Below are 27,688 nucleotides of genomic sequence, written 5' to 3'. Positions count from 1 at the left end.
ATAATATCAGGGGAGGATTATCTATGGTATTCAACAGATATCAGGAGAAGAATTTAGCAACAACCAAACCAGAATATTATGGTGATGCAACGGAAAACACCAAAGTCTATCTAGGATTCGATATAAGCGGTATGTATCTGAGCAACTTGATGCAAGACATGCTAACTGGTGCTTATGTTCAAAGAAGAAAGTGTAATGAAGAAAAAAAAGAAAGACAAGAAGAAAGCAAGAAAAGCAAGCATGGTCAGCTAGCTACAGAATGGATAACGCATATGGAAAGAATATTAAAAGTAGAGTGCCAGCACATGTTCAATGGACAAGAGAAAAAGTGTGGCAGTAGGCAGCTACCAGTTGATGGATATGCCAAGAGAAGTGAAGAAGAACACATGCAACTATCAGGCTGTTATTTTCACTAGCATTTGTACAAATACTCCCCGAAGGCAAACACGGAAACATAATGAAAGACAGAAAATCAGTTGCAGACTTACCAAAACATTAATTACTTGTAGACACTTGGATACGCTGTACATCATATATGGGAATGTGAGTTTCTAGAAATGAAAAAGAACGATGCAGAGTTGAAAAGGTTGTGCGAGAATCCAGCTTTCATAGTCGATAATAGACCAAAGCTTACAGAAAAACAAACAATCGAAAAAGCAGAAAACTATTTGGAATGGTTGAATGCGATATGAGTACACCAGACCATCTGAAAACAATTTTCTCTGAATATTAACATCTCGCTAACATGTCGAGAAATGATTGGAGTGATCACATGAAAAAATTTGCAGTAAAAACTGGATTACTCAAATCTCCCAGCAAAACATTACTTAACAGTTACTACAGCAAACACACGCTCTTCGCTACCGCTCTGCTTAAATGGTACCTGAATCATGGATTAAAAACTACATTTGATCATCAAGAAGTGCAATACACACCTAAGAAATGTTTCACAGACTTTGGAGAAAAAGTAATGGCAGCCAGACAACTAGGAGATGTTGAGCCTACAAAGAAAATCATCTCAGACTCATGCAAACTGATGGGTAAGATAACTAGAATTGAAGATCAATTAAGTGTTACTCTCTTAGCAATAAGATTTCATAAATATTTATAACTGAGCGATATATGCTATTCCCATTTTAGGAAACTCGACTTATGGAAGAACATTAGTGAACAAGGAAAATCGTATGGATATATCATTTCATAAGTTGACAAATACATCAGCGTCATCTATAATAAATGAAAGGAGGTACAAAGGCTTGGAAGAGATGAATGATGTAACAGAGGTTGAGCGTGCCAAGGTTCTAATCAAGTTTGACATTCCCATTCAAATAGGATTCTTTGTGTTAGAGTATGCAAAGTTGTTATTACTGAGATTTCATTTCGACTTCTTATCAGTTTTCATACCATTTCACAAATTCTCTTTGATTCAATGTGACTCTATGTACCTCTCACTTTCCGAGCCAAATCTATTCGCTACTGTGCCACCAGAGAAGATGAGACAATCTATGCACAAGTATGAACAGTGGTTTGCAATTGAATACTGTCAGGAACACAAGCAATCATTTTTTGATTGTACGTTTAGTGCGACGGACTGGGTTGCTTGAGACTGTTGCAAAGAGGTTACCAAGTTTAATTCATGTACAGTTGGCAAATTTCATACAGATTGGAAGGGTGATGGAGTGATAGCTTTGTGCTGCAAGTGTTACTACTGCATAGGTGATCAAACCAAGCATAGCTCCAAAGGAATATCGAAGAGGCATAACCAATTGACAGCTAAAGACTATAAATATGTACTCGTCAATCAAGAAATATCAACGGGAACAAATTGAAGATTTAGAGTTGAAGGTCATAAAATCTTTACTCACATTCAAAAGAGAAAGGGCCTCAACTATCTATACGGAAAGAGGAAAGTAGCCGATGATGGAGTAACGACTTTCCCTACTCATTTATAGGGTAATTGTGCATAAGCTGTAAATGTATATGTTTTTATATATTTGTACATATTGAGTAGATATGGTACAATGCATATATATGTTTTATTTATTTCTCTCGCTTTCTACTGGTATCAACCATGGCTCTCGCTAAAGAAATAACCAACTCAATCACCAATAATTTATATTTCTTTTTTTGGTCTGAACTAAAAGAGACAAATGTTCACTATCATGACACTCGCATTGATAAAACCCTGAACAAGCTTACCATCTTATTACAATTATTAAACAATGACTAAAAGAACAAAATTAAACAACTCGCAATATTATCGTTAAGAAAAAACTATGATGAGCTTGCAGAAACTGCATCTAAACATATATCAGAGTCAAACTCATCCGGAGGAAATCTAATAGCTTTGCTTTATTTTATTGTAAGATTGTGCGAGTTATACGCATCACTGAGAAAAATCAATAAGATAAATCCTTTCATGGACGGAATTCAAATACGTTTAAAATCATCATCCAATCACCCTCACGCTAAAGCTGGCTTGTTTACTTTGCTAGCATCATTCGCTATCGGATTCTGCACGCTATATATGTTAAATACTAACCTTTTTTAGTTTATTCGTTATCATGACACTTCCATTGATTCATCCCTTTTCTGCTACAGTGGCAGGACCGAGTCAAGCTGACAAGTCAGTATGGGTTTCAGAATTGTTAGCCTCCGAAACCAAATGATACATCCTGCACCTGAAAGGATTCATGTGTGCTATAAAGAATATCAACCGCTCTACGATACATTCACAGATGTTATGTTTCATGAAGGAATGATCGACATAAATGAACTTGATAGTTCAGTCAGAAAACTTATCATACACGATGATATGATGGAAAAAGTCAACCAAAATACGTCTGAAATATTTACAAAATATGTCCAACATAGAAATATGAGCGAGGTATTTTTGACTCAAATTATATTTCATAAAAGTCAACACATTAGAACGATGAGTCTCAACTCAAGTTATCTAATATTTTGGCTAGGCAAATGCACGGAAGGAGACATTCTAGATTTATGATGGACGCCTTTAAAGATGCTATTTCGTTACCATACGAGTACATATTAATTGACTTGAAACAAGAAACCCCTGATTTTTTGAGATTAAAAACATTCATATTTCCTAAAAACAACACTTTTATTTATGTCCCAAAGTCTGCGAGCTTACCATTTGAACGATGCACATTAGACGGAACGGATTATGACTAAACGAGTCATGAAGCGCATTCCAAAGCTTCAATTCTTAGCAAATTGCGATAAACATACGGCTAGTTCAATAGTCAAGTCAGCTAAACCTGAATTTATCGAGTGTATTTCGGATATTTGTCATAACGTATTACAAGGCAAAGTAAAACTCACGCCTAAGGGTAAGAAGAAATTAGCTAGATATAAAACGAATATCAGAGCAATCGCTAAGAAGTCTACGACACAAAAATCCAAACGTGAGCTGATACAAAAAGGATTCTTAACCAGTCTACTAGCTCCACTAATAGATTCAATAATTCCAGTTGTTACCCAAGCCATGTCAAAAAAAGAAGATGGGTTCAGCAGCTAGGAATTTTTTGTTAATAGATTCTAGCAATATAGATCAACTATAATCATTGCATCGTCCAAAATCAAGACTAAAACCAATAAAGAGGAGAGAAGGAAAAAAAATGGATGAAATGATATTAGCGATTGTAAACAACCCAAAATTGACTGAATCTGAAAAGGTATCAGAATACAACAGAGCACTCACGGAATTTCAAAACTCAGCCATCATAAGAAACGTTCAAAGGAGAAATAATGATCCACAGAAACATACCAAGCCTCAGCGAGATATAGATCCTCAACAAGAAGTTGATAAGACCCAAAACAACATCAAAGTGGACGGTGAAGAGTCAACAAGCGATCTAAATTCAAACGAGAACCGATCTATGAAATCCAGATGTAACGTCTATGCTGAGGTAGATCATCAGTATAAGGTTAAAGCGGAACAACTTTTATCATCATTACAGAATGTACAATACTCTGATACGGGAGAAGTACTGATAGACAGACATAGAATTCTTGGAAGTAATATTTCTGAGCTTCTTAATAAAGCAGTAAATCCTCGTGCAAAACGAAGCGATACAGAAGGATGGGGGGAATTATTCGCTGCTTTCCTTCCAAAAACCAATACACCTCAGACTTGTGAAAAAAAACTAAAACTAAAAAATCATCACGTAGTCCTCAAAGATATTAGACCTATTCTACATGTTGACGGAGAGGGAACAAAATAGATAACTGGGTAAAATATGACTCACTAAGATGAAGCGTAGAATAAACGGGCAAAAAGGATTTTAGAAAAAACATATTATAATGTTAAAAATTCTGCTGGTTGCACTGGAAAAGGAAAGCTTACCAAGGCTTTGAAATCAAAAGTATCGCCATCCAAAGTCGAAAAATGGTTAAGCGAATCTGACACTTACACTTTACACAAACCAGCGAGAAAAAAGTTTCAAAGAAAAACTTTTGTAGTGTCAGGCATTGATAGTTTATGGCAGTTAGACTTGGCTGATTTATCTTAGTTGCAAAAATATAACAACAGTTATAAATATATATATTACTAAGGATTGATGTATTTAGTAGAATGGCGGCTGCTAAACCTTTAAAATCAAAAGCTGGTTTGGAGGTTTCTCAAGCGTTTGAGCAAATAGCTTTAGAGATCGTGCCACCAGATCAATTACACACGGATTACGATGGTGAATTTTTTAATACTCATTTTAAACGAGTTATTAAAAAATTTAAGATACACCACTAATACCACTTATAATCAAGCGATAAAAGCTTCTCTAGGCGAAAGATTGCAAAGGACTATCAAAGCTGTTCAGGTATTTTACGCATACTAATTCAGACAGACATAGATGGGCTAGATGATATGGTTTCACCTTATAATGATTCGATGCATTCTACAATTGGATTGCCACCTGGTAGAGTTTTTAACGCAATCAGTGAAAAAGTATGGCATAGTATTTACAACTCCGATAACCCTACACCACCAAGGTCTCGTTTCAAACACTCAATTGATGATACCGTAAGAATATCCAAATATAGCACAATATATGCTAAAGCTATTTACCTCAATGGAGTGAGGAAGTATTCACAGTTGCTCAATGCCATAATACAGATCCTCCCGTATATTCGTTCAAGAATAGCTCAGGGAAAGTATTGGAAGGAATTTGGTATGAAGTTGAATTACAAAAGTAAATGAACAAAGTAACACATAGAGAATTGAATCGATTTTAGGACAGAGAAAAGTAAATGGTAAAACTCAATTTCTTGTTAAATGGTTGGGCCATCCTCCTAACTTCAACTCTTACATTGATAAGAGAGATATAATAGTAGATTATAAAAACTAATGCATACGTTATTCAAATTCCTTCACGCAAAAATGAGAGTCCTAGTACCTTCTGCAGGGGTTCCCAACTACCTTGGAGCCATGGACCCCCTGAGCTCTTCATCTAAAAGTCATGGAACCCTTTATAAACATCATAATGTATGGTGTTTATAACAATGCATTGTAAGTTGGCGTACATTATAAACTAGAAATTCCACTGTCATACAGCCCATGACCAAAGTAATATTGGAAAAAAAGAAAGGGTACTGATGGTTGAGAAATGCAATATTAGCAGTCAAATGGCACTGCAATGCAATAGGATAACTGCAATGGTAGCTGTAATGTACTGGGTGTGGGTGTTATTATATACAACAAACAGCAATAATGAAAGGAAAAGATTATATGTTTATATCCCTCCCCCTGCAATAGGAGAAACGCAATATTAGCCAATATTAGAAGAAAAATGCATTGATATTATTAGAATAATCAATATTATTAATATAGTAATAATATAAAACCAATGCACAATTTTATCTACATTTAAAAACGTCATAGTTAGCGATATCAAAAAGTTGTGATATTTATATAGATTTTTAGAAAATCTGTACTACGTAGTCATTGTTCTGTAATCATCCAAACTTAAAATTAAATATCGTAATAATCTCATAAGAATCGTTAGGAAAAATATCGTCATTTCCTTTACTTACACTGCGTTGGACATCAGTTAGAATACTAAAGTACTCAAGTGTCTAAAATGTCAGTTTAAAATGGGCAAAAATGAAACGATTTCAGTACTCCTACGTTAATTACAGAAATCGTCAACAATGCCATAGACTGGTGAAATGTGCACGTTATTTTTTTGCGAAATGCGCACGATTTAATCGTTCTATTCTCTGTCGCTCGGCGTTTCAATTTCCAGTCTTAACTTTTATTAAACCAAGCTTGTCAAGCGCTTTGTGAAGAATTTCAGCCAAATTAATTTGTCTATTTGTATATAATCTGTATAGATGGGTAAGTTTTAAGAGAATTTCGACAATTTACAAAGATTTGGTAACATATATAAGTAGGCTTATATGTGTTTTGTATCGTTATTATACTTGAACTAATCTACAAAACAATGGTTAAATTTGTTGATGAAATTTCGAGACAAGGGTTCGTCTCATTGTTGATGAATAGTTTTTGTAAGTTGTGTGCACATGCATTTATCATAAAAACTCTCATACTTCGCTTCCGCTCGTTTGTTCGTGGGATTAGAATAATATAAGAGTCAATAGATTTGACATGTTTCTATTTATTTACTTATATAAAGCAATGCTATACTAAATTGCTTTGACTTTTAATTTTCAGTAGTCGGTTTGTTAGTGGGATGGATTGTACTTCTTATTTTTCACCAAATTCTCAATCTTTGGAGAAATGGTTGGCAAAGCGCATCGCATGTCGTCTTTAAGTCCCAGTCGGTTTCGTTGTTTCGATTTGAGAACAACCATGGAGGAGAACGCGGACTCGCATAAGTATGTAGACACAAATTGGAGCAGAGTTCGAAGGGCGTGTTTGGCTGTCTGTGAATATGAATGAATCATGGAAGGCGAAAATTCTTCAATGGTTTTATCTTCATAAACATCTTTGGTTATTTTACCGATCTGCTGGTTTCATTTTGTTGTCAAATAAATACAGTTGCCAAATATTGTCACAATTATTATCAGTCAGCTGCCATTAACAAGCATTCATGATATTAATAGTCGCCATTGTGAAATGACCCAAATTTGGTTTTACATACAGATTTTGAGTATGAAAACTACACTGCACAGCTTTGCCGCTGTCCCATCTTATTGGCCAGGTCAAACAATGTGACGACGACAAAATACTTTCCCATTTTATATTATAGGTGGAAAAATATTAATTAAAAACTAGGGAAAAAAGCCGTTGATCAGGCGATTTCAGGTAAATTATATTGAAATTTAAGCATATACTAAAGCCCCTACCAATCTGAAAATTGGTAAAAATAAGTAAGTTGAAATGTTTTATATTCCATGGATCTTAGTATATCGCTGAAATTGAAGAGGGAGAGAGAGAATTACGTGTTTGTTGGTTACAGGTTTTGTTGTTTTGTACTACTAAACGGAAATCAGGTACTATCCAGCGATTGACGCACATAGGTGATAAACGTCTAAACCCAAAAACCTAACAAGACAACGCGACCACCCCACGAGAATTGTATTAGCCCCGAAACCCAGGCTAGCACAATCCCAACAGAGCTCGATCATTAAACCCTGCCCATATGATAGCCGTCGCTTATCCATTTAGGGTTTTATATCATTGATCCAACCACTATAAGACAGAAATAGCTGTAAATAACTAGCTAGACAAACCAATACTGGCACCAGCCTGTGGACCCCCTCAACACCTCCTGTGGACCCCTAGGGGTCCATGGACCACCAGTTGGGAACCACTTATCTAACGCTTCTATGGTTAATTTTCCAGACAATACTCTAGCTAAATTTTTGGTTCAGCTCCCTCAATCGCTCAATTTGTCAAATGGAAGATGGGAGTTTGGTCTGTCAGAGATTCAATTTACCAAATCATGGTACAATATAACAAAGGCAAACTTTTCAATTGTTAGGAATGGAATGGCTACAAAGATTCTAGTTGATGATAAATATTATTACTCATCTCCTCAAAAACTTGTACAACATTCTAATGATAAAATTAAACAAAACTGTAATAGTCATATTTCAGAGTTAATATCGTTTCGTTTTAACGATATCAAGAGAATTTGTGAACTATGACTGACTACTAATGATGATATAAAATTTGAATTCAGTGAACATTTGGAACGTATACTCGGATATTCAACGAATAAAACTAATTATTATCCGAGTTCTATATTCAGTCTCTATACAACGACAAGAAACATCCCTAAAAAATTATTTTACCTGGAGCATCTTCGGTTAAAGTTGACAGTATTTTTAACCTCATGGTCTATTGCAATGTAGCTCAATTCACATCGGTAGAAGGCGTCGAGACACCTCTTCTCAGAGCTGCGCCTCGACGCCTGAGAAGGCGCAGCCCTTCTCAGAGCTGCGCCTGTACTGAATAAACATTGGATTAATCAATGCACAGAGTTTAACAATATACAATACTTCCCTATATCTCAGAAAGATATCGAAAATATTTCAATCTATATATGTACAGACTTTGGAGAAGTCATTCCATTTCTCTATGGGCGTACAGTGTGTACACTAGACTGTAGGCGAAGCGATCTACAGAATAGATAATAAAAATGTCGATAACACCTCTTAACAATGCATCTTTAGCAGCACGATACAAGGAAATGTACAACCAAATGGGTGGAAGTAGCGATATACCGATATACATCGGTTCAAAATATCAAAAAGGTTATGGACTTGGAAATATATTTACTAGGATGTTACAAAGAGTGCTCCAAGTAATAAAACAAGGAGCGAAAGGATTATCAAAATCAGCTGTAGAAATAGGAATAAATATAGCGAGAGATAGACTCGAGGGAAAAATCTAAAACAATCATTCAAAACAAATGCTCAACTCGCAGGAAGCAAGCTGTTAGATAAATCCGCTAATTATTTGCTATCAAAATTTCCTAAAAACAAAAAGAGGAGACGACAAGCGAATAGCACAAAGAAACCGATGCGTGAACGGAAGAGACCAAAAGAGATGTTTTCCTTAAAGCCAATCAAAGTTATTCAAATCATACATTCAAGAATATAAATACGGTGGAGCCTCGGTTCTCGAGCACAATCTGTTCTAGAAAGTTGTTCGGAAACCGAGTTGTTCAATCTGAAACAAGTTTTTCCATAACAATTAATGGATGTAAGTTTTAATCCGTTCCAAGTCGACTTAACAACTTCGGTAAAGTATTTTTTAACATTTTACACCATAAACTGTACTGTATGAATAAATAAAAATGGGTAGATATACGTAGATCACCTTCATTTTAATAAAAAAAATTTCTATCTATGACGATGAAAAAAGAAAACAAAAGTAAACATTTTATATGCTTTGCTCTTAAAACATTGAAAACATTAAAGGTTACGATACAATACCAAAAAAATGCAAAAATTGATAATGAAACAGCAAAAAAATGCAACAGATCAGTCACATCAAAAATTGTGTGAAAAAGAAAATAGAAACAGCAATGGCACGTTTATTTCACGTCTTTGAAGAAGAATCCTCCACCTAAACAATTTAGGGTAACTCGACTGAAGGAGTTGTCTCCCTAGGAAATCTCTTCGGTAGAGGCGACATTCTCCCAGATGGCTTCTTCTTTTTGGAAAGAAGTTATGATGCGAAATTTCTTCCTTTGAAATGCACTTGCACCTTACGAAAGTGGCTCATAACAACACGCTGTTTCCGGAGCTGTTCCGAACGTTTAATTCCAATGCGCATGCTCCGGTTTGGTCGAGAAGTGAATTTATGGTCGAGATCCGATACGAACCAATCTCAAATATTTTGGTCGAGAACCGAAGCGTTTGAAAACTGAGGTTCCACTGTAGCATAAAACATTAAAGGTTGACTTGCAATAAAATTCACATTACAGTTATTTGGTATCAAAAGATTCACCATGTCTTACTCTGTTGTGTTGTAGGTGCCAAATATGTGGAAATGTGATTACAAGCTCTTAAAAGCTCAAAAACGAAAAGCCGCCGTAGAGTGGAATCAGTTTATTTCTCTGACGTAGTCATTACAGTTGGTTATTGTTTTGTCACGTGATGTTCTCACGTGAATTGAAAGGCCAATAAAAGGATCAATATAAAACTTATCGTAGCACTAGTTTATGACAAACACTTCGGGTTTTACCAAAGACCCCGTATCAAGTATAGATACTCGCTACTTTACAGTTTTGTTTCGGCTTGGTCTAATCGTCTAGTCGTAATCTGATCATGTGACCCATACTTTATGATTAATTACTGCAGCATTTTTCAATTATCACAGGTGACCAACAGGCTCGTCTTGTTTATTAGACAATGATATGCACTCCTTTGAGCTAAGTTTAAAAAATTAACGAATTTTTACGGTAGGTGATAGGAAGTGCTGAAAGTGATAGCATTACAATGACGATAAAATTGACGCGTAAGAACAATAGACATGGTTTTATTGAATGCGTGAAGTATATTTGTGAAAATATTTCGACGAATGAGGTTGCTTGAAAGTGTAAACAGAAGCCATCTCCTACAACTACGTCTCATTTGAGCCGTTTTGGAAAGAGAATTCAAACTACGGCGGTCTCGTGTGGCTGCGATTAACTGTTCGTTTTTAGCTTTAAAAGCTTGTTATCACATTTCCACATATTTTGCACCTACAACACAGCAGAGTAAGACACGGTGAACTTTTGATACCAAATAACTCTAATGTGAATTTTGTTGCGAGTCAACCTTTAAGATTTCTGACACACTTCAGTGTATCAATGTATCCACTAGACTTAACATATCTTCTAACGATTAGCATGTCTTTTACATTTGAGAATAGCTGCTTAGCTTCTAAATCAGAGCTAAATTGATTTACGAATCATCCTACTCAAGCTTCCCTAGAGGATGGAATGCACGTCGAGCATATACTTACCTCGAGTCTTCATGATGCATCCCCCATCAAGTTTTTAATTTCTCGGGACTCCAATTATTATATAGATTTGTACTCTAGTTCTTTATATCTAGAAGTAAAAATAGTCAAAGCTGATGGAACTGATAATGAGGTGACGATGACAATTTAGCTCCTGTCAATTTGCTGGGACAAACATTATTTAAACTAATTGATATGAGCTTAAACAATCCTTAAGTTTTCAAACCTCTATCATTACTGAGCAATGTTTGAGACTTTACTTTCATACAGTGAGGAATCGGAGCAATCGCAAATTAGTATGCCATTGTTTGCAAAAGATACAGCAGGGGCAATGGCAAGACGTGATGATGGTCTTACGGGTTATGCTACGAGGAAATCATTGACAGCTGAAAGTAAAACAGTACAGTTGATCGAAAAGATTCACTCGGACATGTTTTTTCAAAATAGGTATTTGCTGAATGGAGTAGACTTGAAGATTACTTTTATCAAAAATCAGATAAACTAGTCTTAATGGTTAATCCTGATGCAGCATACAAACTCAGAATAACTAATGCTTCTTTCTACGTAAGAAAAGTAAAATTAAACAATGGAATTCAAATGAGACACATTGAACATTTGAAAAAAAAAACAGCTAAAGCCTGGCTTGTTAGTCGATGGAAAAATGTTGCCCCAAAAACTGCTGATTAGTGATTTTGAAAATGATCATACTCTCGGAAATTACCTTACGCTATTAGAAAGCACTGGGAAGGCATTTACTTTACGCTGCTATTGTTATAGACAGAACAGAATACGCCAATGAGTACTCTTTATTAGCGTTCGACTTGACCCCTGGTCTTGGCGAGAATGGATGCTCCCACGTATTAAAGAAGGAACAGATTCGATTCGAAGCAAAATTTGACAGAGGATTGGACGTACCAGTCAATTTTACCGTATACGCAGAGTTTGATGCAACTATAAAGATCGACAAAAACAGAGCAGTGTTTCCAAACTTCTACAGCTAAGCACTATAGATAACAAACAAATACACGTAATACTTCATTTTGATTCTCGTGTAAAGGATTTGAACTTTCTAGGAGTATTCCCGATTGATATGATTCGGATGACAGCTCTAAAGTTTCCATGCGCTATGGTGATAAACACTAAACCGCATTATCACAGTAGAGAACACTGGGTGGCTGTATTGAAGACTGAAGACAAGAAATGATACTACTTTGATAGGTTATCACAAACAAGTTCAGTTTTGACTTGATCTGTTTATTTTTGAATAACTAATATTCCTATCAATGGTTTTATTTAATATTTTTATTTTACTTTAAATATGTTTTACTATGCATAAATATATGGATTTAATCATCGACATCATTCAAACATCTATTTATAAGACTTACCTGTTTATCTGGAATAAGGTCCTGTAGGAATAAGGTCTAATAGAACGTAACTGAAAGAAAAAAAATTTGCATGTAACTTGTTATTTAACTCTGAATATCATTCAAACATCTCATTTAAGTACCTTGTTAAAAATATCACTTACCTATAAGTTCAAAAATTTGAAAATATCACTTACCTATTGTCTATAACTCTATATAAACGTTTGAGATGTTCTTTGAACTTTTGGTATTGAGGTTGATCGGGGTACAGTATACCGTTAGGTGGAATATCACTGAAAGAAAACAACCTTGCATGTAGAGGGTTATTAGGCTCTATATAGACATAAAGGCATGACATAAAGGCATGAGAAAAATATCAATAAGTAGAATATAATACTTACTAAACAGCCATATAGAGTGGAGTAGATCTACCAACACGCATTCGAATTGAAGGAGCTACAATGCCTACAGGCTTTAGTTGCAGACGCTGAATGCCTCGCATGTTTGAATAATGCTGGTCGTTCGGAGCTGTAGCTCCTGATTCTGATGGTTCATTTGATGCCATTGTAATGATTATGATCCAAATGATGTGTAAGTGTGTCAGTGGTAAGCTATGAACCACAATTACTGTACCAAAAATATAAATTAATAGTAAGCATCCTTAATGGTAAGCATCCTTAATGGTAAGCATATCGAAAACACCTTGTACAAAATTCCTAGTAAGCGGATCAAAACTTGCTTACTATACTACTAACTGTGTATGAGTGAGGGTATGGAGTAACTGTACTCTACAAGTACTAGTAACTGTGATGCTATGACCAGAATAGAGATGATATAACTAAATTAGAGATGGTAAGACCAAATTAGAGATGGTACAACTAGATTATGGATGGTGCAACTAGAATAGAGAAGGTACGACCAGATTAGAGATGGTTTGACCAGAGTAGAGGTAGGATGACTAGATTACCCAATAGCAACAAGGCAATGATGGTACGATCATACCAAAGATGGAATGTAATTAACATAATGACCTCACAAGTTACAAACACATTCACGACCACTTGCCGACAGATGACAAGTAGTACCTACCTGCTCAGCCAAGTCTGGCACCATTTGAGTTACAGCCAGAGGAGCGATAAATCGGAGCAGCATCCAAAACTGTCTGACCTTGCGAAATTTTCCAAAAAGACCAGCTTCCATATCATTGATAGCCACCACATCTCTAGAGTTGTCTTTACATGTATTACTGAGCGCAAAGCTGTGACTGATTATCTCCTTACCATCTGAGTTGCATTCTGCAATTTTGTCTTCATCACAAGTGAGTTCTTCTTGATCGACTCCTTTAGTTGTGGTGTCTGTCGTTAATGTTGTCTGGTCTTTTGTCCGAAGATGTCAAAGAGGTAACATTTCAGCATGTACAAATTGAATGACCCCAGCATCCATTTCAACAGCTTAGAAATGTTTGAACACAAATTTGACCTTTTCTAAACAACCATTGGCTACTAGCACATTTCTAGTTGGCAAGCCTTCTTACCAGGCTTCGTAACATGACACACTATTGACATCACATGACACACTTTTGGCCACTGAGCTAGAATAGATAGGCTCTCGTAATTAATGCATCATAGAATATCCTCTAATAGAGAGAGATCATAAAAATAACTACAGTGGGAGTGCTCCTCTAAGCTGATGAAGAGGTCTTCTACAAGCACTGCTATACAATGTGGTTATGCCATAACGTAACTACATTTAAGATGTGCACAATGAAAGAGCTTCTACGGTAGTACAAAGGTGGCCACAAATATAGTTTAGTTTTGTGGTGATTTTTTTTTACAATAAGATCAAAACCGCAACACCAAAAACTTTTTACATTTTTTAGAGTTTCAGAAAAGGAGCCTCACCTGTCAGAGTTGCTTATTGTAATGCCAAGCTAAAAATGTTAATAATATCTCAAATGTTAATAAGTGTGTACTATCTGTAAGGGTCTCTATGAAGGAACCTCTGCTTGATAGACATGTAGGTGTACACATATACACACATGTAGGTGTACACATATACACACATGTAGGTGTACACATATACACACATGTAGGTGTACACATATACACACATGTAGGTGTACACGTAAAAAAGATGGGATGTACATAGAGGAGTGTGCGAAACATTTCACATTAAATAAAATAATTAATTTTATCTAACAAGAGTCACATAAAATATAATGCTCATATGAGTATGCTGGCTATTTTAGGCTAGGTTCCTTGTATAAAAGCGATCATCGAGCAACTGCTGGTCTACATAGCACCATCATATATACAAACAGAATGTCAACCACAAAAAATCATAAAAGTTATTAAAAAAAATCACATGATTATAGAGAGTGAGCTGGAGCCAGGGTGTGCGCACTACTAGCAACGCATAGTTACACGTGTAACAATATGTTACATTGATAACCTACACATATAACACTGTGTTATACTGATAACCCACATTTATAACACTGTGTTATAGTAATAACCCACATGTGTGTAAAACTGTGTTACACTGATAACCCACACATATAACACCGTGTTACACTGATAACCCACACATATAACACTGCGTTATACTGATAACCCACACATATAACACTGTTACACTGATAACCTATTTTAACAGCCAATGACAAGCATGATGAGCATTTAAACTTTTACTGTGTATGAGAAACCTCTGGCACAAACTCGTGTGGTTCACCCATAGTCTGTCAACGTGTAGTTTGTGTTTCCTGGTAACAAGAGCTGCCTGCAAAATAAGACCTGGTTGACAGCAGCAGCAAACTGAGTGTAATAGATGATTCAATTGAGTACAAAAAGGAATAGCTGAGGAATGATACGAACTTTACTACTTTATGTAAAGGAGACAACTTGGATCTCTGAATGACTCGAATGGTGATCGGACTGCGATGAACTCGATATAAGATATTATGAGTCAAAATTCTTATGGAAATTGAGTGAAAACTCCTTGAGAGACTTGGAAAGTAAAGACTTGCAGGACCAGATGATGATATGGTCGTTTTTGAAGAAATCACATTCAGTGAGTTGTTTATGTTGAGTTTTAGATTAAAAAATGTTAGCGGTGAGGAAATGTAGAATGTATTTATGTAATTTCTGTTTGTTCAGAAATATCATTTTTATTTCTTTTACTGTTTATTTCTTTTATCCTTATCTTGTTTTATCTTTATTATTTTTATGTAATTTTTTTTCTTCTTTACTTTTTGTAACTTGATTTTTCAATATATCCACAAAGAGCACCCCCAAACATAGGCCCTACTGTAATATGTAACATCCCCAAACATAGGCCCTACTGTAATATGTAACATCCCCAAACATAGGCCCTACTGTAATATGTAACATCCCCAAACATAGGCCCTACTGTAATATGTAACATCCCCAAACATAGGCCCTACTGTAATATGTAACATACCCAAACATAGACCCTACTGTAATATGTAACATCCCCAAACATAGACCCTACTGTAATATGTAACATCCCCAAACATAGGCCCTACTGTAATATGTAACATCCCCAAACATAGGCCCTACTGTAATATGTAACATACCCAAACATAGACCCTACTGTAATATGTAACATCCCCAAACATAGACCCTACTGTAATATGTAACATCCCTAAACATAGGCCCTACTGAAATATGTAACATCCTCAAACATAGGCCCTACTGTAATATGTAACATCCTCAAACATAGACCCTACTGTAATATGTAACATCCTCAAACATAGGCCCTACTGTAATATGTAACATCCTCAAACATAGACCCTACTGTAATATGTAACATCCTCAAACATAGACCCTACTGTAATATGTAACATCCCTAAACATAGGCCCTACTGAAATATGTAACATACCCAAACATAGACTCTACTGTAATATGTAACATCCTCAAACATAGACCCTACTGTAATATGTAACATCCTCAAACATAGGCCCTACTGTAATATGTAACATCCTCAAACATAGACCCTACTGTAATATGTAACATCCTCAAACATAGACCCTACTGTAATATGTAACATCCCTAAACATAGTCCCTACTGAAATATGTAACATACCCAAACATAGACTCTACTGTAATATGTAACATCCTCAAACATAGACCCTACTGTAATATGTAACATTCCCAAACATAGGCTCTACTGTAATATGTAACATCCCTAAACATAGGCCCTACTGAAATATGTAACATCCCCAAACATAGACTCTACTGTAATATGTAACATCCTCAAACATAGGCTCTACTGTAATATGTAACATCCCCAAATATAGGCCCTACTGTAATATGTAACATACCCAAACATAGGCCCTACTGTAATATGTAACATCCCTAAACATAGGCCCTACTGTAAGATGTAACATCCCCAAACATAGGCCCTACTGTAATATGTAACATCCCTAAACATAGGCCCTACTGTAATATGTAACACCCCCAAACATAGGCCCTACTGTAATATGTAACATCCCCAAACATAGGCCATACTGTAATGTGTAATATCCCCAAACACAGGCTCTACTGTAATATGTAACATCCCCAAACATAGGCCCTACTGTAATATGTAACATCCTCAAACATAGGCCCTACTGTAATATGTAACATCCCCAAACATAGACCCTACTGTAATATTTAACATCCCCAAACATAGGCCCTATTGTAACATTTCAGAATGAACATCAACACTACTGCTGCTTGCTTGCAAGAAAGTGCAGTAGTCCTGATTGTAACCTGAAGTCATTTCTTCCTTGTCTCATTTTTTAATTGATATTTGTTGTCTACTTGACCTGCCAAATATTAAGTTGACTCCGGGTGTTTATCTCTTGCTTACAGTCTCATTCTGACCAATCAGAGGCCTATATATAAGTAAACTTGACTCTCTTAATGTTATTCACATCAAATAAGCAAATATTCCTTTAACTTCGCATGATTGGTTAAGAACAACCAATCATGTCACGATTTATCAACAATAAGTGAGCCAAAAACAGACAAAAAATATAAGCTACTAAAATAGTGATTAAAATTATGATGATGTAATATTAGAACTTGGACCTGCCCACTATTGTCATGAACAACGCATCAATTGAAAGAGATGTTTAAGGCGGCAGTTAGATGTTTACCATCTGAATGCGTGTGGAAAAGACTGAGAAGGTGGAACAATAAAGATAAGATGAAAAAGCAGTGAGAATGACGTAATGCCTTGCAAAGAGCAATCAGCTAAATTTATCAACGGAGGAAGAAAGACCCGTGGGTGACCTATAAGCAAGCTTGGCAATGCAGGACAACAGGATTTACTGCTGACATGAACAGAGCAGCGACATACATAGCAGAGTAAAGAACAATATTCCAGTGATCAGGATGGACTGTGAGAGTGCTGTGACTGTCTAGTCTGTGTCCAGTACAGTTATACTCTACAAAGCAATAGCCTGAGAATATACAAATATTTAAATTAATAACCTCCGACAAGATGTGTCTTTTTATACGGGAGTCCTCGTGTCTTGTGTCGGCGCTGAAAGCGGCTAAACTTCTTCTTCTGCTTGATCTTTGTCTTTCTTCCGCAAGCACGTTGGTGTGAGAGTTAGGTTGGGCTGTAATCATACAGTCTAATAACATAAAAGGAGACACAACTGCTCATCCAAAAAAATCCTCTAAACACTGCTGCCAAAAGTTCGTTTTTCAGCAGCAGACGTGCTGGGCTAATAACAAAATATCAATGTTCTCATTCAAGTTTAAAAACTTTGTTTTTAAAAACGTGTTTATTTTCAACATCGTATCTTTAGCTGATCCTTTCAGCTCAACAAAAGCCAGCAGTTTTATACCGAACACACAATAATAGGAATGTTGCTGGAGAAGACAACCCCTAGGCAAGTCAGAATGTTATGGCTGTCAAGTGCCGTGCCAAAGGAAAAGTTTATACAACTCTGAACACGAAATAACTTTTTGTAAAAGATGCTGGGTGTATAATGCAACAGCAGAGATATAAATACTATACAATAGAGACCCTGTTGTCAACGACGACTGATCATCTTTCCAAAGATGAGAGATCTACTGCTAAAAGGTCTTGCAGGTAAAACGGTTCTTTAAAATGACCCTCACTAATATTATAGCCCTCTGATCATGTCACAAACTGATCCAACTATTTGTTAATCTAAGAAACTTCATAGAAACTGCTGGACAAACTGCATTTTTAATACTTCCAAATTTTGTCAGAGTTGACACCGTCTCTCTCCCTCAGCGTCACACACAGTGAAACTGCGGTTAGTGAAAGATCTGCGGCGCACTAGCACCTTAGAAGATAAAAGTGTAAAGTAGCGATTGGCCACTATAAACACTAGCAGAATGTACAAATTCTCATCTTGTGGCTTATTGTAGGTAGACAACTTCTTACAAGGTTAATATAAATTGTAGAAGCGCTAACAATTTCTTTGACAAGAACTGTGAATTTTCTTTGAAATGCATACAAGATTACACATGGGTCAAGGTTACACACATACCTTAAACCTTACAAGTAGTGCAGCTGCTACAACTAAAATAACCTCTACCACAAATGAGAGGAGTAGCACTGTTATACCCAGGACAGCACCGGATAACCTAAAAGAGAAAAAAAATTTATAGTTACTCGAAGTACTAGTAACTGTGTATGAATGAGAGTCGAGAGTTTGGAGTAACTGTATTAGTAACTGTGTATGAGTGAGAGTTGAGAGTATGGAGTAACTTTACTAGCAACTATGTATGAGTGAGAGTTGAGAATATGGAGTAACTGTACTAGTAACTGTGTATGAGTGAGAGTAAGGAGTAACTGTACTAGTAACTGTGTATGAGTGAGAGTTGAGAGTATGGAGTAACTGTACTAGTAACTAGGTATGAGTGAGAGTTGGGAGTTTGGAGTAACTGTGCTAGTAACTGTGTATGAGTGAGAGTTGAAAGTATGGAGTAACTGTACTTCTAATAGTACTAGTAACTGTGATGCATTGAAAGACACAAAGTACTACTCACCGAGTATGAGAGAGGCTCGCAATGAGGATTATCAAACCTATGAGTCTGCCAACAGCACTTGGCGTCAAGTAAAACGTTTTTTTCTTCAAGATCAGAACTCCTGAGAGATGAGCCCGAAGTCCAACTGAAAGTATGATAACACAGCGAGGTTACACGAAGTCTTCCTTATGACCAGAAGCTACAGAATAGAATTATCCGTGCTTTTCTTCAGCAAATATTTCCCACTCTTTCGTTACTGATGATTGCCATGACTACTACAACCCACCACACAAGCAGATCCCAGAGAAGATCTTGAGAGGCAGAAGGCTGAGTTGGGCGAGCTCTTCATTGAGACCAACAATAGTGTGCATGATGGCAAATCCTGGACCAGGAATGATGAAGAGGATGGCATTGATGGTGAACACGAAGGCTGTACAGGCAAAGGCAAACATGCTGAGAATCTGTAACACAGACACGAATACTGGTTTTAAGTATATGCAGATTCATTTACAGGGGTAATGGCATGAGCCTCTTCATGTAGGCAGTTATCTTCTAAATAACCAGGTTGTGACAACTCCACGTCAACTCTGATCAAATTAATTTTTGTGCTTCTAACATGAAATCTTGGCTTTAACACGTTTTTAAATAAAAGGAAACATATAAGCACGCACACAATGTTACACGAGACATCAGAGGCAGTTTCACTTTGCTGACAACCAACTCTGATAGTGACACTCAAGCAGATATCCTTAAAAAGAAAAGATGGAGCATACTTTTTAATTTAGCCTTAAATTTAACCAATAATGTCTTTCTAAAGCCATCACAATGGAGCTCACAATTGTAAAAGATAGTAACAACCAGTAGAGTTTAAGGTGAGTGAGCCTACTCATAATGCCCTGCAATATAATCGTATAAAGGACAAATTTACCTTCATTTTAAATTTACTGTGCTGCGGGGTGTCCTTGTGAAAGGTAGGTGGGATGGTGCTGAGATCATTGAGCCAAGAAAACAGAAATTTACCTGTTGGGTAGACAGCTGTCAAAACTGCAATTGCCTACAATATCATGAAGTAGCGATGAATTCCCACATGATGTTGTTCATGGCCATAAGCCTTTTACATCTCCAGGTAAAACATTCTATAAAAAACCTCTGTAAAAAGGTTCCTAGCAAGGAAAGAGATATCCTACTTGCCGTAAATTCCGGCGTATAAATAAAAAGTGTGACACCATATTTTAAGTTTAAAAATCCATTCTCGACTTATATAGCGGTCATGTTCTTCATGACATGCATTCTAGTAAAATTCAACTTCAAAAAACCATCACAAATCAGAATCACATGATATGACATGAAGTAATTATTTATAAAATAGTAAAATACTAGTAATCCCGGTCAACATGAGATGAATCCAACGCAAAGTCCGACTTTTCACAATTCAAATTGTCATCGCTAGAATTGTCTTCTGGAATAACATGGTTTTTCCAAGTTAATGTTTTTTTTCGTAGTATCTGCCTACCAGCCCACACTTAGGTAATTCATTTGACACATCCACTACCTTTCATCCACTAATTTTCTAGTACATGAATCAAGATTTCTGAGAGAAATCTGTCTTATGGCATGGCTTTTTTGTTAAAACCGTACATATCATCAGTGGTGCCAGTTTCATTCTATTGGCGCGGCGGGCCAATACGATGATGAAGTATTGTTTTCCGTGCCTTGTGTTTTTCATTAAAACTGTTGTCTCTCATGCTTTTGTTAACTGTTGTATGCATTGCTGACAGCGCAAAAAAATTGGCATTTGTGCTGGTGGCATTTTTGGACGCAATTTCCTCAGTTGCGCATCGCCCTTCTCTGATGCCAATTGAACCAAAGCGGTCAAACGATTTGAGCCAGAGAAAGAAGTCGACGTATACAGCAGGTACGTGTCAAAACCAGGAATTTTAAACCAAAATTTAGGCCCTGACTTATACGCCAAGTCAACATATATGCCAAAATTCACGGTGTTTGAATATGAAAGTTGGCAAAGTGAATGTCGTCACATTTACCATTGGACAAGCGAATGCCATCACATGTACTATTGGACAAGTGAATGTCATCACATATACTATTGGACAAGTGAATACCATTACATGTACCATTAGACAAGTGAATACCATCACATGTACCATTGGACAAATCAATGCCATCACATGTACTATCGGACAAGTGAATGCTATCACAAGTACCATTGGACAAGTGAATGTCATCACATGTACTATTGGGCAAGTAAATGCCATCACATGTACCATCGGACAAGTGTCCCTCTAGCAACTGATCTAACCTTAGCTGCTGCCTCCTTGCCAACCTTTACTGAGAGATTCCTAGAAACAACCAGGTTGAGGAGAGGCCTACTCATATCCTGTGCCAGTCTAACACAAGCCAGAGGCATCCAGAAGCGCAGTGCTTTGGATACAGTTAGTGGCTTCTATAAGCAGAACAGACGGGACCCTCAGTAAAGTAATACTCATAGAGTTAACATCACAAACATATCAACTCATAGTCTCTCATAGTCCCTCATATCAACTCATAGTCCCTCATATCAACTCATAGTCTCTCATAGTCTCTCATATCAACTCATAGTCCCTCATATCAACTCACAGTCTCTCGTATCAACTCACAGTCTCTCATATCAACTCACAGTCTCTCATATCAACTCATAGTCTCTCATATCAACTCATAGTCTCTCATATCAACTCATAGTCCCTCATATCATCTCATAGTCCCTCATATCAACTCATAGTCCCTCATATCAACTCATAGTCCCTCATATCAACTCATAGTCCCTCATATCAACTCATAGTCCCTCATATCAACTCATAGTCTCTCATATCAACCCATAGTCTCTCATATCAACTCATAGTCTCTCATATCAACTCATAGTCTTTCATACCTACTCATCGCCTCTCATAACAACTCAGTCTCTCATACCCACTCAGTCTCGCATATCAACTCAAAGTCTTTTATTTCGACTCACAATTTCTCATACCATCTCATAGTAAAACAGAGACTTACACAGTAAGTCATAGTGTGATCAAATCATGAAGTTGATCAAGTCAGAAATACAAATACAAATTACAGTCATACCTCCACATACGAGCTTAATGGGTTCTGAGACTGAGCTCATATGTCAATTTACTCATTTCTTAAGGCACTATTTCTTATATTAAACAACTAAATACAACTTGATCCATTACGACACTGTGCAAAAATCCCACATTAAACAAGATATTACGGTGAAAAAATGTTCTTTAGTTGTTGTAATTTAGTGCCTACGCTAAAAAAGTAGCAAATACGAACTGAGTTGCTAAAATATGACATAAAATGTAACATTATTATGTACAATGCTGCAAAATTTTACCTTTGACCCAGACGTAGTGGCCAGTGGCGATATGATGGAGACTTGACAGCAACGCGTTCGGTATTCTAAACTTTTGTGACACTGCGTGAGAGAAACTTTGAATTTAACCTGAATTAATTTAGCTCACTAAACTTTGTTGTCTAAATCTTTTATTGTTTGCGGGCTTGCGCCAGTATCGATAGATACAAGGTAAGGCGTCTGCCTAACCAGTAGGTTGCTAGCGGGCTACTAGCGGCTAGTAGGCTGCTCATTATTCCGTAATGAGTCATAAAAACCAACCCTTGGACAACGCACAACGTCACTCAAAGTCACACATACTTAGACCCCATATAACGAGTGGCCAACTAGAACCAGCTTGCATGCTCGTATCTCAAAGGTTACTCGTATTTCAAGGAAGAAATTTGCTCAAAAGCCAGCCCCTCAAGTTTTCCATGAGTTGGGGCACTCGTATGTATAAGTCTGACTGTACTTACTTATAAGACCCATAGACTAAGACAAATACACCATAATAGAATTTACAGGGATATACAAAACCAGTGAACAAGGTGCCTTTCAAGCTCACCTCAGTCTCATGTGTTTCCGGCAGCTTGCGTCTGACGAGTACGTACCAAAAGCCTGCATCCAATATCAACCTTGCCACATAGCCAGCATATACAGAGTATATAGGCACAAGCATTGGCTCTATAGTTTTAGATGTGAATAGGAGAAGTAAGACAAACAGCACCTGTAGATGTTTGTCATATTAAAGCACCTGTAGATGTTTGTCATATCAAATAAAATACCTTGAGAATAAATAACACCTCACGAAATACCTGACTAGAACATTTGGCATCTTGACTGCTGCCAACAGCACATCAGCTTCTTTTTCATAAGAAATGTCATGCAAAGTAGACTACTGAAGTCTTGAATAAATATCACATTGTCTAAACTGCATCGTAAAGGGGCAAAAACTAAACTGTACACTCGTGTACTAGCATGGTGTTTACCAAACAGACACATAAGGCTGTTAGATCATGCCAAAAGTATAACAATGTAACAACAACAAATTCCAGAGTGACCATAAAATTACACTAAAATGTAAGATCACTGACTTTAGGAGAATGGTAGTAAATCTAGCCAAATAACAATTAGTATAAAATGTAGCATTTGTTCCAAAATGATTGACTAAGACAGGACAACTCCTAACATTACTTCCTCGAACCTCACTCTTTCTGTACCATCCTATAAATGGCTACCATACAGTCTACAATCAGATTGGTATATGAGTCAAACACTAGCAGTCTGCAATGTACCTGCATGCCAAAATCAGTGAACCTGGCAATCCCGGCGTAGGCAGTCAGTTTAGAATGTATGAGTCCACCTTCATAGTAGTTAGCCTGTAATCACCGATCAATAGATGTATTTAAAAAGGAATGATATAGAATTACGCAATCGTTGAAAAATTCTTACCAATATTTATGGCTTTTAATTCGCACAATATACATACTAGAGCTTCAATGAGAGGAACAGGGCCAAGTAGCGTCATGAGGCGATTGGTCAAATCTGACACCTCTTGATTATGTCCGTGTATGTCTCTTATTAGCCAGGTGCCAGCAGGTGTCAGGCCTGTATAGAAAGAGAGCTAAACTATTCATAGGAATAGATGTATTGTACAGATTGCCTTTCTAGCGTATAGCCAGCGAACCACATTCAATTGGTACCATCGGAAGATACGGTAACTGTTTATTATAGCAGATAACTGTTTATTATAGCAGATAACTGTTTATACCAGCAGATGGCTATTTATACCAGCAGATAGCTGTTTATCCTAGCAGGTAGCTAATTATCCTAGCAAATAGCAATTTATACTAGCAGATAGCTGTTTATAATAGCAGATAGCCGTTTACACTAGTAGATAGCTGTTGATGCTAACAGATAGCTGTTGATGCTAACAGACAACTGTTGATACTGACAGATAACTGTTGATACTGACAGATAACTGTTCATACAAGTGGATGGTTATTTATATTTACAGACTAGACTATCTGATAAAAACAGGTAATTGTAGGTGTTCCTATAAGTAGCAAGTGATACTTTATCAGCGGTACAGGGTACAAAGTCAATCCAATTTACTAGTGTGTAGTATTAGTAAAGGAGGACAAGAAACATGAAGGCAAAGTGTATATGAAATTGAATACTTGCTTCTTAGAAGTATTGTCTGCTAAAATAGAATGGTGCTTTGTTAGAGGATAGCGATGAAAAAGGTCATGGTGGCTACTAAACTACAAATACTAAGTGAGAGACTTGACAGACAAGGATGTACTTTACTAAAGATACGGAGTGAGAGACTTGACAGTCGAGGAGGTACTTAACTAAAGATAATGTGTGAGAGACTTGACAGTCAAGGAAGTATTTAACTAAAGATATTGAGTGAGAGACTTGACAGTCAAGGGAGTCTTTAACTAAAGATACTGAGGGAGAGACTTGTGACAGTCAAAGGAGACCTTGAACTTACCTAGTAGAAGGACACAAACAGAAAGCAGGAGTCCTATAACAATAGACATAATTGTCATTCGTGTGTTATCACGCTTGCTGTTCACCAGTACAATGCTCACATGTCGTAACTCCACTGCAATATACAGCATGGAAGTGAGTTCTAGAGTTGCTGCAGCTGTAGACATCGTTAATAAAATTAATGTAAACCTACATTTTGTAAGTTGTCAGCCCAGTTTACATCCCAGACATCTTTACACAAGTCTTTGGCAGATGCAACTTGCAGTGTCTTTTAGTTGCCTTGAGAATGCATTTGGAATACGATGCGATGCACCCCTAGTTATGAAGTACCTGTTTTATGGTTTTTTTCGCCTTACGATGGCGAAAGTGGCATCGTAAGGCATGAAAGTGGACACGATGCCTTTCATGCCTTGAAAGGCATCGTGCCTTTCATGCCTTTCAAGGCATGAAAATGGACACACATGCACAATGAAAATAATGGGCAATACTCAAATAATCAGATCAAACTTGCACATTGACCGGATGAGGTCAAAGGTCATATAAACAATGCCTATAACTTGATGGCTATGATTGAGTTTGCAGAGAGACTTACTAGCAGAGGCAGCGAACAACCTTGTCACGTAGACAGCGAGACCATAGCTTGCTAGCAACTGCACCATTTCATCTGAAGCTGTAGATGTGATGCCTCTATTTATTGCCTGGCAATCAGACACCATATCACCAAATCAAAAATAGTACAAATTACAAATGATATGACCAATTCAGAGATGGTACAACCAGATTATATCTGGTATGACTAGATTAGATATGGTACCTCTAGATTAGAGATGGTACGACTAGATTATAAATGGTATGACCAAATCAGTTGGTGCGACCAGATCGAGATGGTTCAATCAGATTGGAAATGGTACGACCAGATTATAGATGGTACAACCAGAGTAGAGATGGTGTGACTAGATTAGAGATGGTACAACCAGGTTAGAGGTGGGATGTTTAGATTACCTGATAGCAACAAGGTCATGATGGTACGATCATACCAAAGATGAAATGTAATTAATATACTGACCTCACAATTTACGACTGTTCACAACCACTCGCTGACAGATGACAAGTAGTACCTACCTGCTCAGCCAAGTCTGGTATCATCTGGGTTACAGCCAGAGGGGCGATGAATCGGAGCAGCATCCAAAACTGTCTGACTTTGCGAATTTTTCCAAAGAGACGAGCTTCCATATCATCGATAGCTACCACATCTCTAGAGTTGTCTTTACATAAGTTACTGAGCGCAAAGCTGTGACTGGTTATCCCCTTTCCATCTGAGTTGCTTTCCGCAATTTGGTCTTCATCACAGGTGTGTTCTTTTTGATCGACTTTTTTAGTTACCGGGTATGCCATTAATGCTGTGTGGTCTTTTGTCCGAAGATGTCAAAGAAGTATCATTTTAACATGTACAAATTGAATGACCCCAGCATCCATTTCGACAGCTTAGAAATATTTGAACACAAACTTGACCTTTTCTAAACGATCATTGGCTACTAGCAAATTTCTAGTTGGCAAGCCTTCTTACCAGGCTTCGTAACATGACACACTATTGAGATCACATGACACACTTTTGGCCATTGAGCTAGAATAGATAGGCTCTCGTAATTAATGCATCATAGAATATCCTCTAATAGAAAAAGATCATAAAAACAACTACACTGAGAGTGCTCCTCTAAGCTGATGAAGAGGTTGTATACAAGCACTGCTATACAATGTGGTTATGCCATAACGTAACTGCATTTAACATGTGCATAATGAAAGAGTTTCTACGTTAATACAAAGGTGGCCACAAATATAGTTCATTTTTGTGGTGATTTGTTTTACAATACAATCAGAACCGCAACACCAGAAGCTTTTAACATTTTTAGAGTTTCAGAAAAGGAGCCCCACCTGTCAGAGTTCCATGTTTTAATGCCGAGTTTAAAACGTTAATAATATCTCAAATGTTAGTAAGTGTTTACTATCTGTAAGAGTCTCTATGAAGGAACCTCTGCTCGATAGACATGTAGGTGTACACATATACACACATGTAGGTGTACACATATACACACACGTAGGTGTACACATATACACACACGTAGGTGTACACATATACACACATGTAGGTGTACACATATACACACACGTAGGTGTACACATATACACACACGTAGGTGTACACATATACACACATGTAGGTGTACACATATACACACACGTAGGTGTACACATATACACACATGTAGGCGTACACATATACCCACATGTAGGTGTACACATATACCCACATGTAGGCGTACACATATGCAGGATGGAATGCGCATAGAGGAGTGTGCGCAATATTTCACATTAAATAAAATAATTAATTTTATCTAACAAGAGTCACAAAATATAAGAGTCATATGAGAATGCTGGCTATTTTAGCCTAGGTTCCTTGTATAAAAGCGATCATCGAGCAAT

General features: G+C 36.9%; 2 protein-coding genes across 7 annotated transcripts in view; both read right to left on the bottom strand.

Moving 5' to 3' along the window:
• The window catches only part of LOC137405556 (progressive ankylosis protein homolog B-like), a 165,725-nt gene that overhangs the window by 102,241 nt on the left and 35,796 nt on the right, over window positions 1-27,688 (bottom strand). The gene's annotated exons all lie outside the window — the stretch shown is intronic.
• Window positions 14,067-26,541, bottom strand: LOC137405555 (progressive ankylosis protein homolog B-like). 3 transcript variants are annotated; one of them, XR_010979776.1, is made up of 14 exons: window positions 26,330-26,541; window positions 25,800-25,905; window positions 25,209-25,322; window positions 24,201-24,319; window positions 24,007-24,090; window positions 23,277-23,438; window positions 21,638-21,781; window positions 20,249-20,374; window positions 19,607-19,781; window positions 19,342-19,465; window positions 18,840-18,936; window positions 17,803-17,933; window positions 14,853-15,081; window positions 14,067-14,754 (listed from the first exon to the last, which is right to left on the bottom strand). XR_010979776.1 is itself a non-coding variant. In XM_068091839.1 (12 exons), exons 1-12 carry the CDS (start codon window positions 26,438-26,440, stop codon window positions 17,865-17,867), a joined length of 1,431 nt encoding a protein of 476 aa, XP_067947940.1. In that variant the 5' UTR covers window positions 26,441-26,541; the 3' UTR covers window positions 17,612-17,864. The 3 variants fall into 3 exon arrangements, 1 of the variants encoding a protein (XP_067947940.1); XR_010979775.1 differs by having other exon boundaries at window positions 14,067-15,081; XM_068091839.1 differs by lacking the exons at window positions 14,067-14,754; window positions 14,853-15,081 and having other exon boundaries at window positions 17,612-17,933.

Source organism: Watersipora subatra, chromosome 10 (assembly GCF_963576615.1).
Source record: "Watersipora subatra chromosome 10, tzWatSuba1.1, whole genome shotgun sequence".
Lineage (NCBI taxonomy): Eukaryota > Metazoa > Bryozoa > Gymnolaemata > Cheilostomatida > Watersiporidae > Watersipora > Watersipora subatra.
Note: the sequence above shows the minus strand (reverse complement) of the source record. Positions and strands in the feature narration are given on the sequence as shown.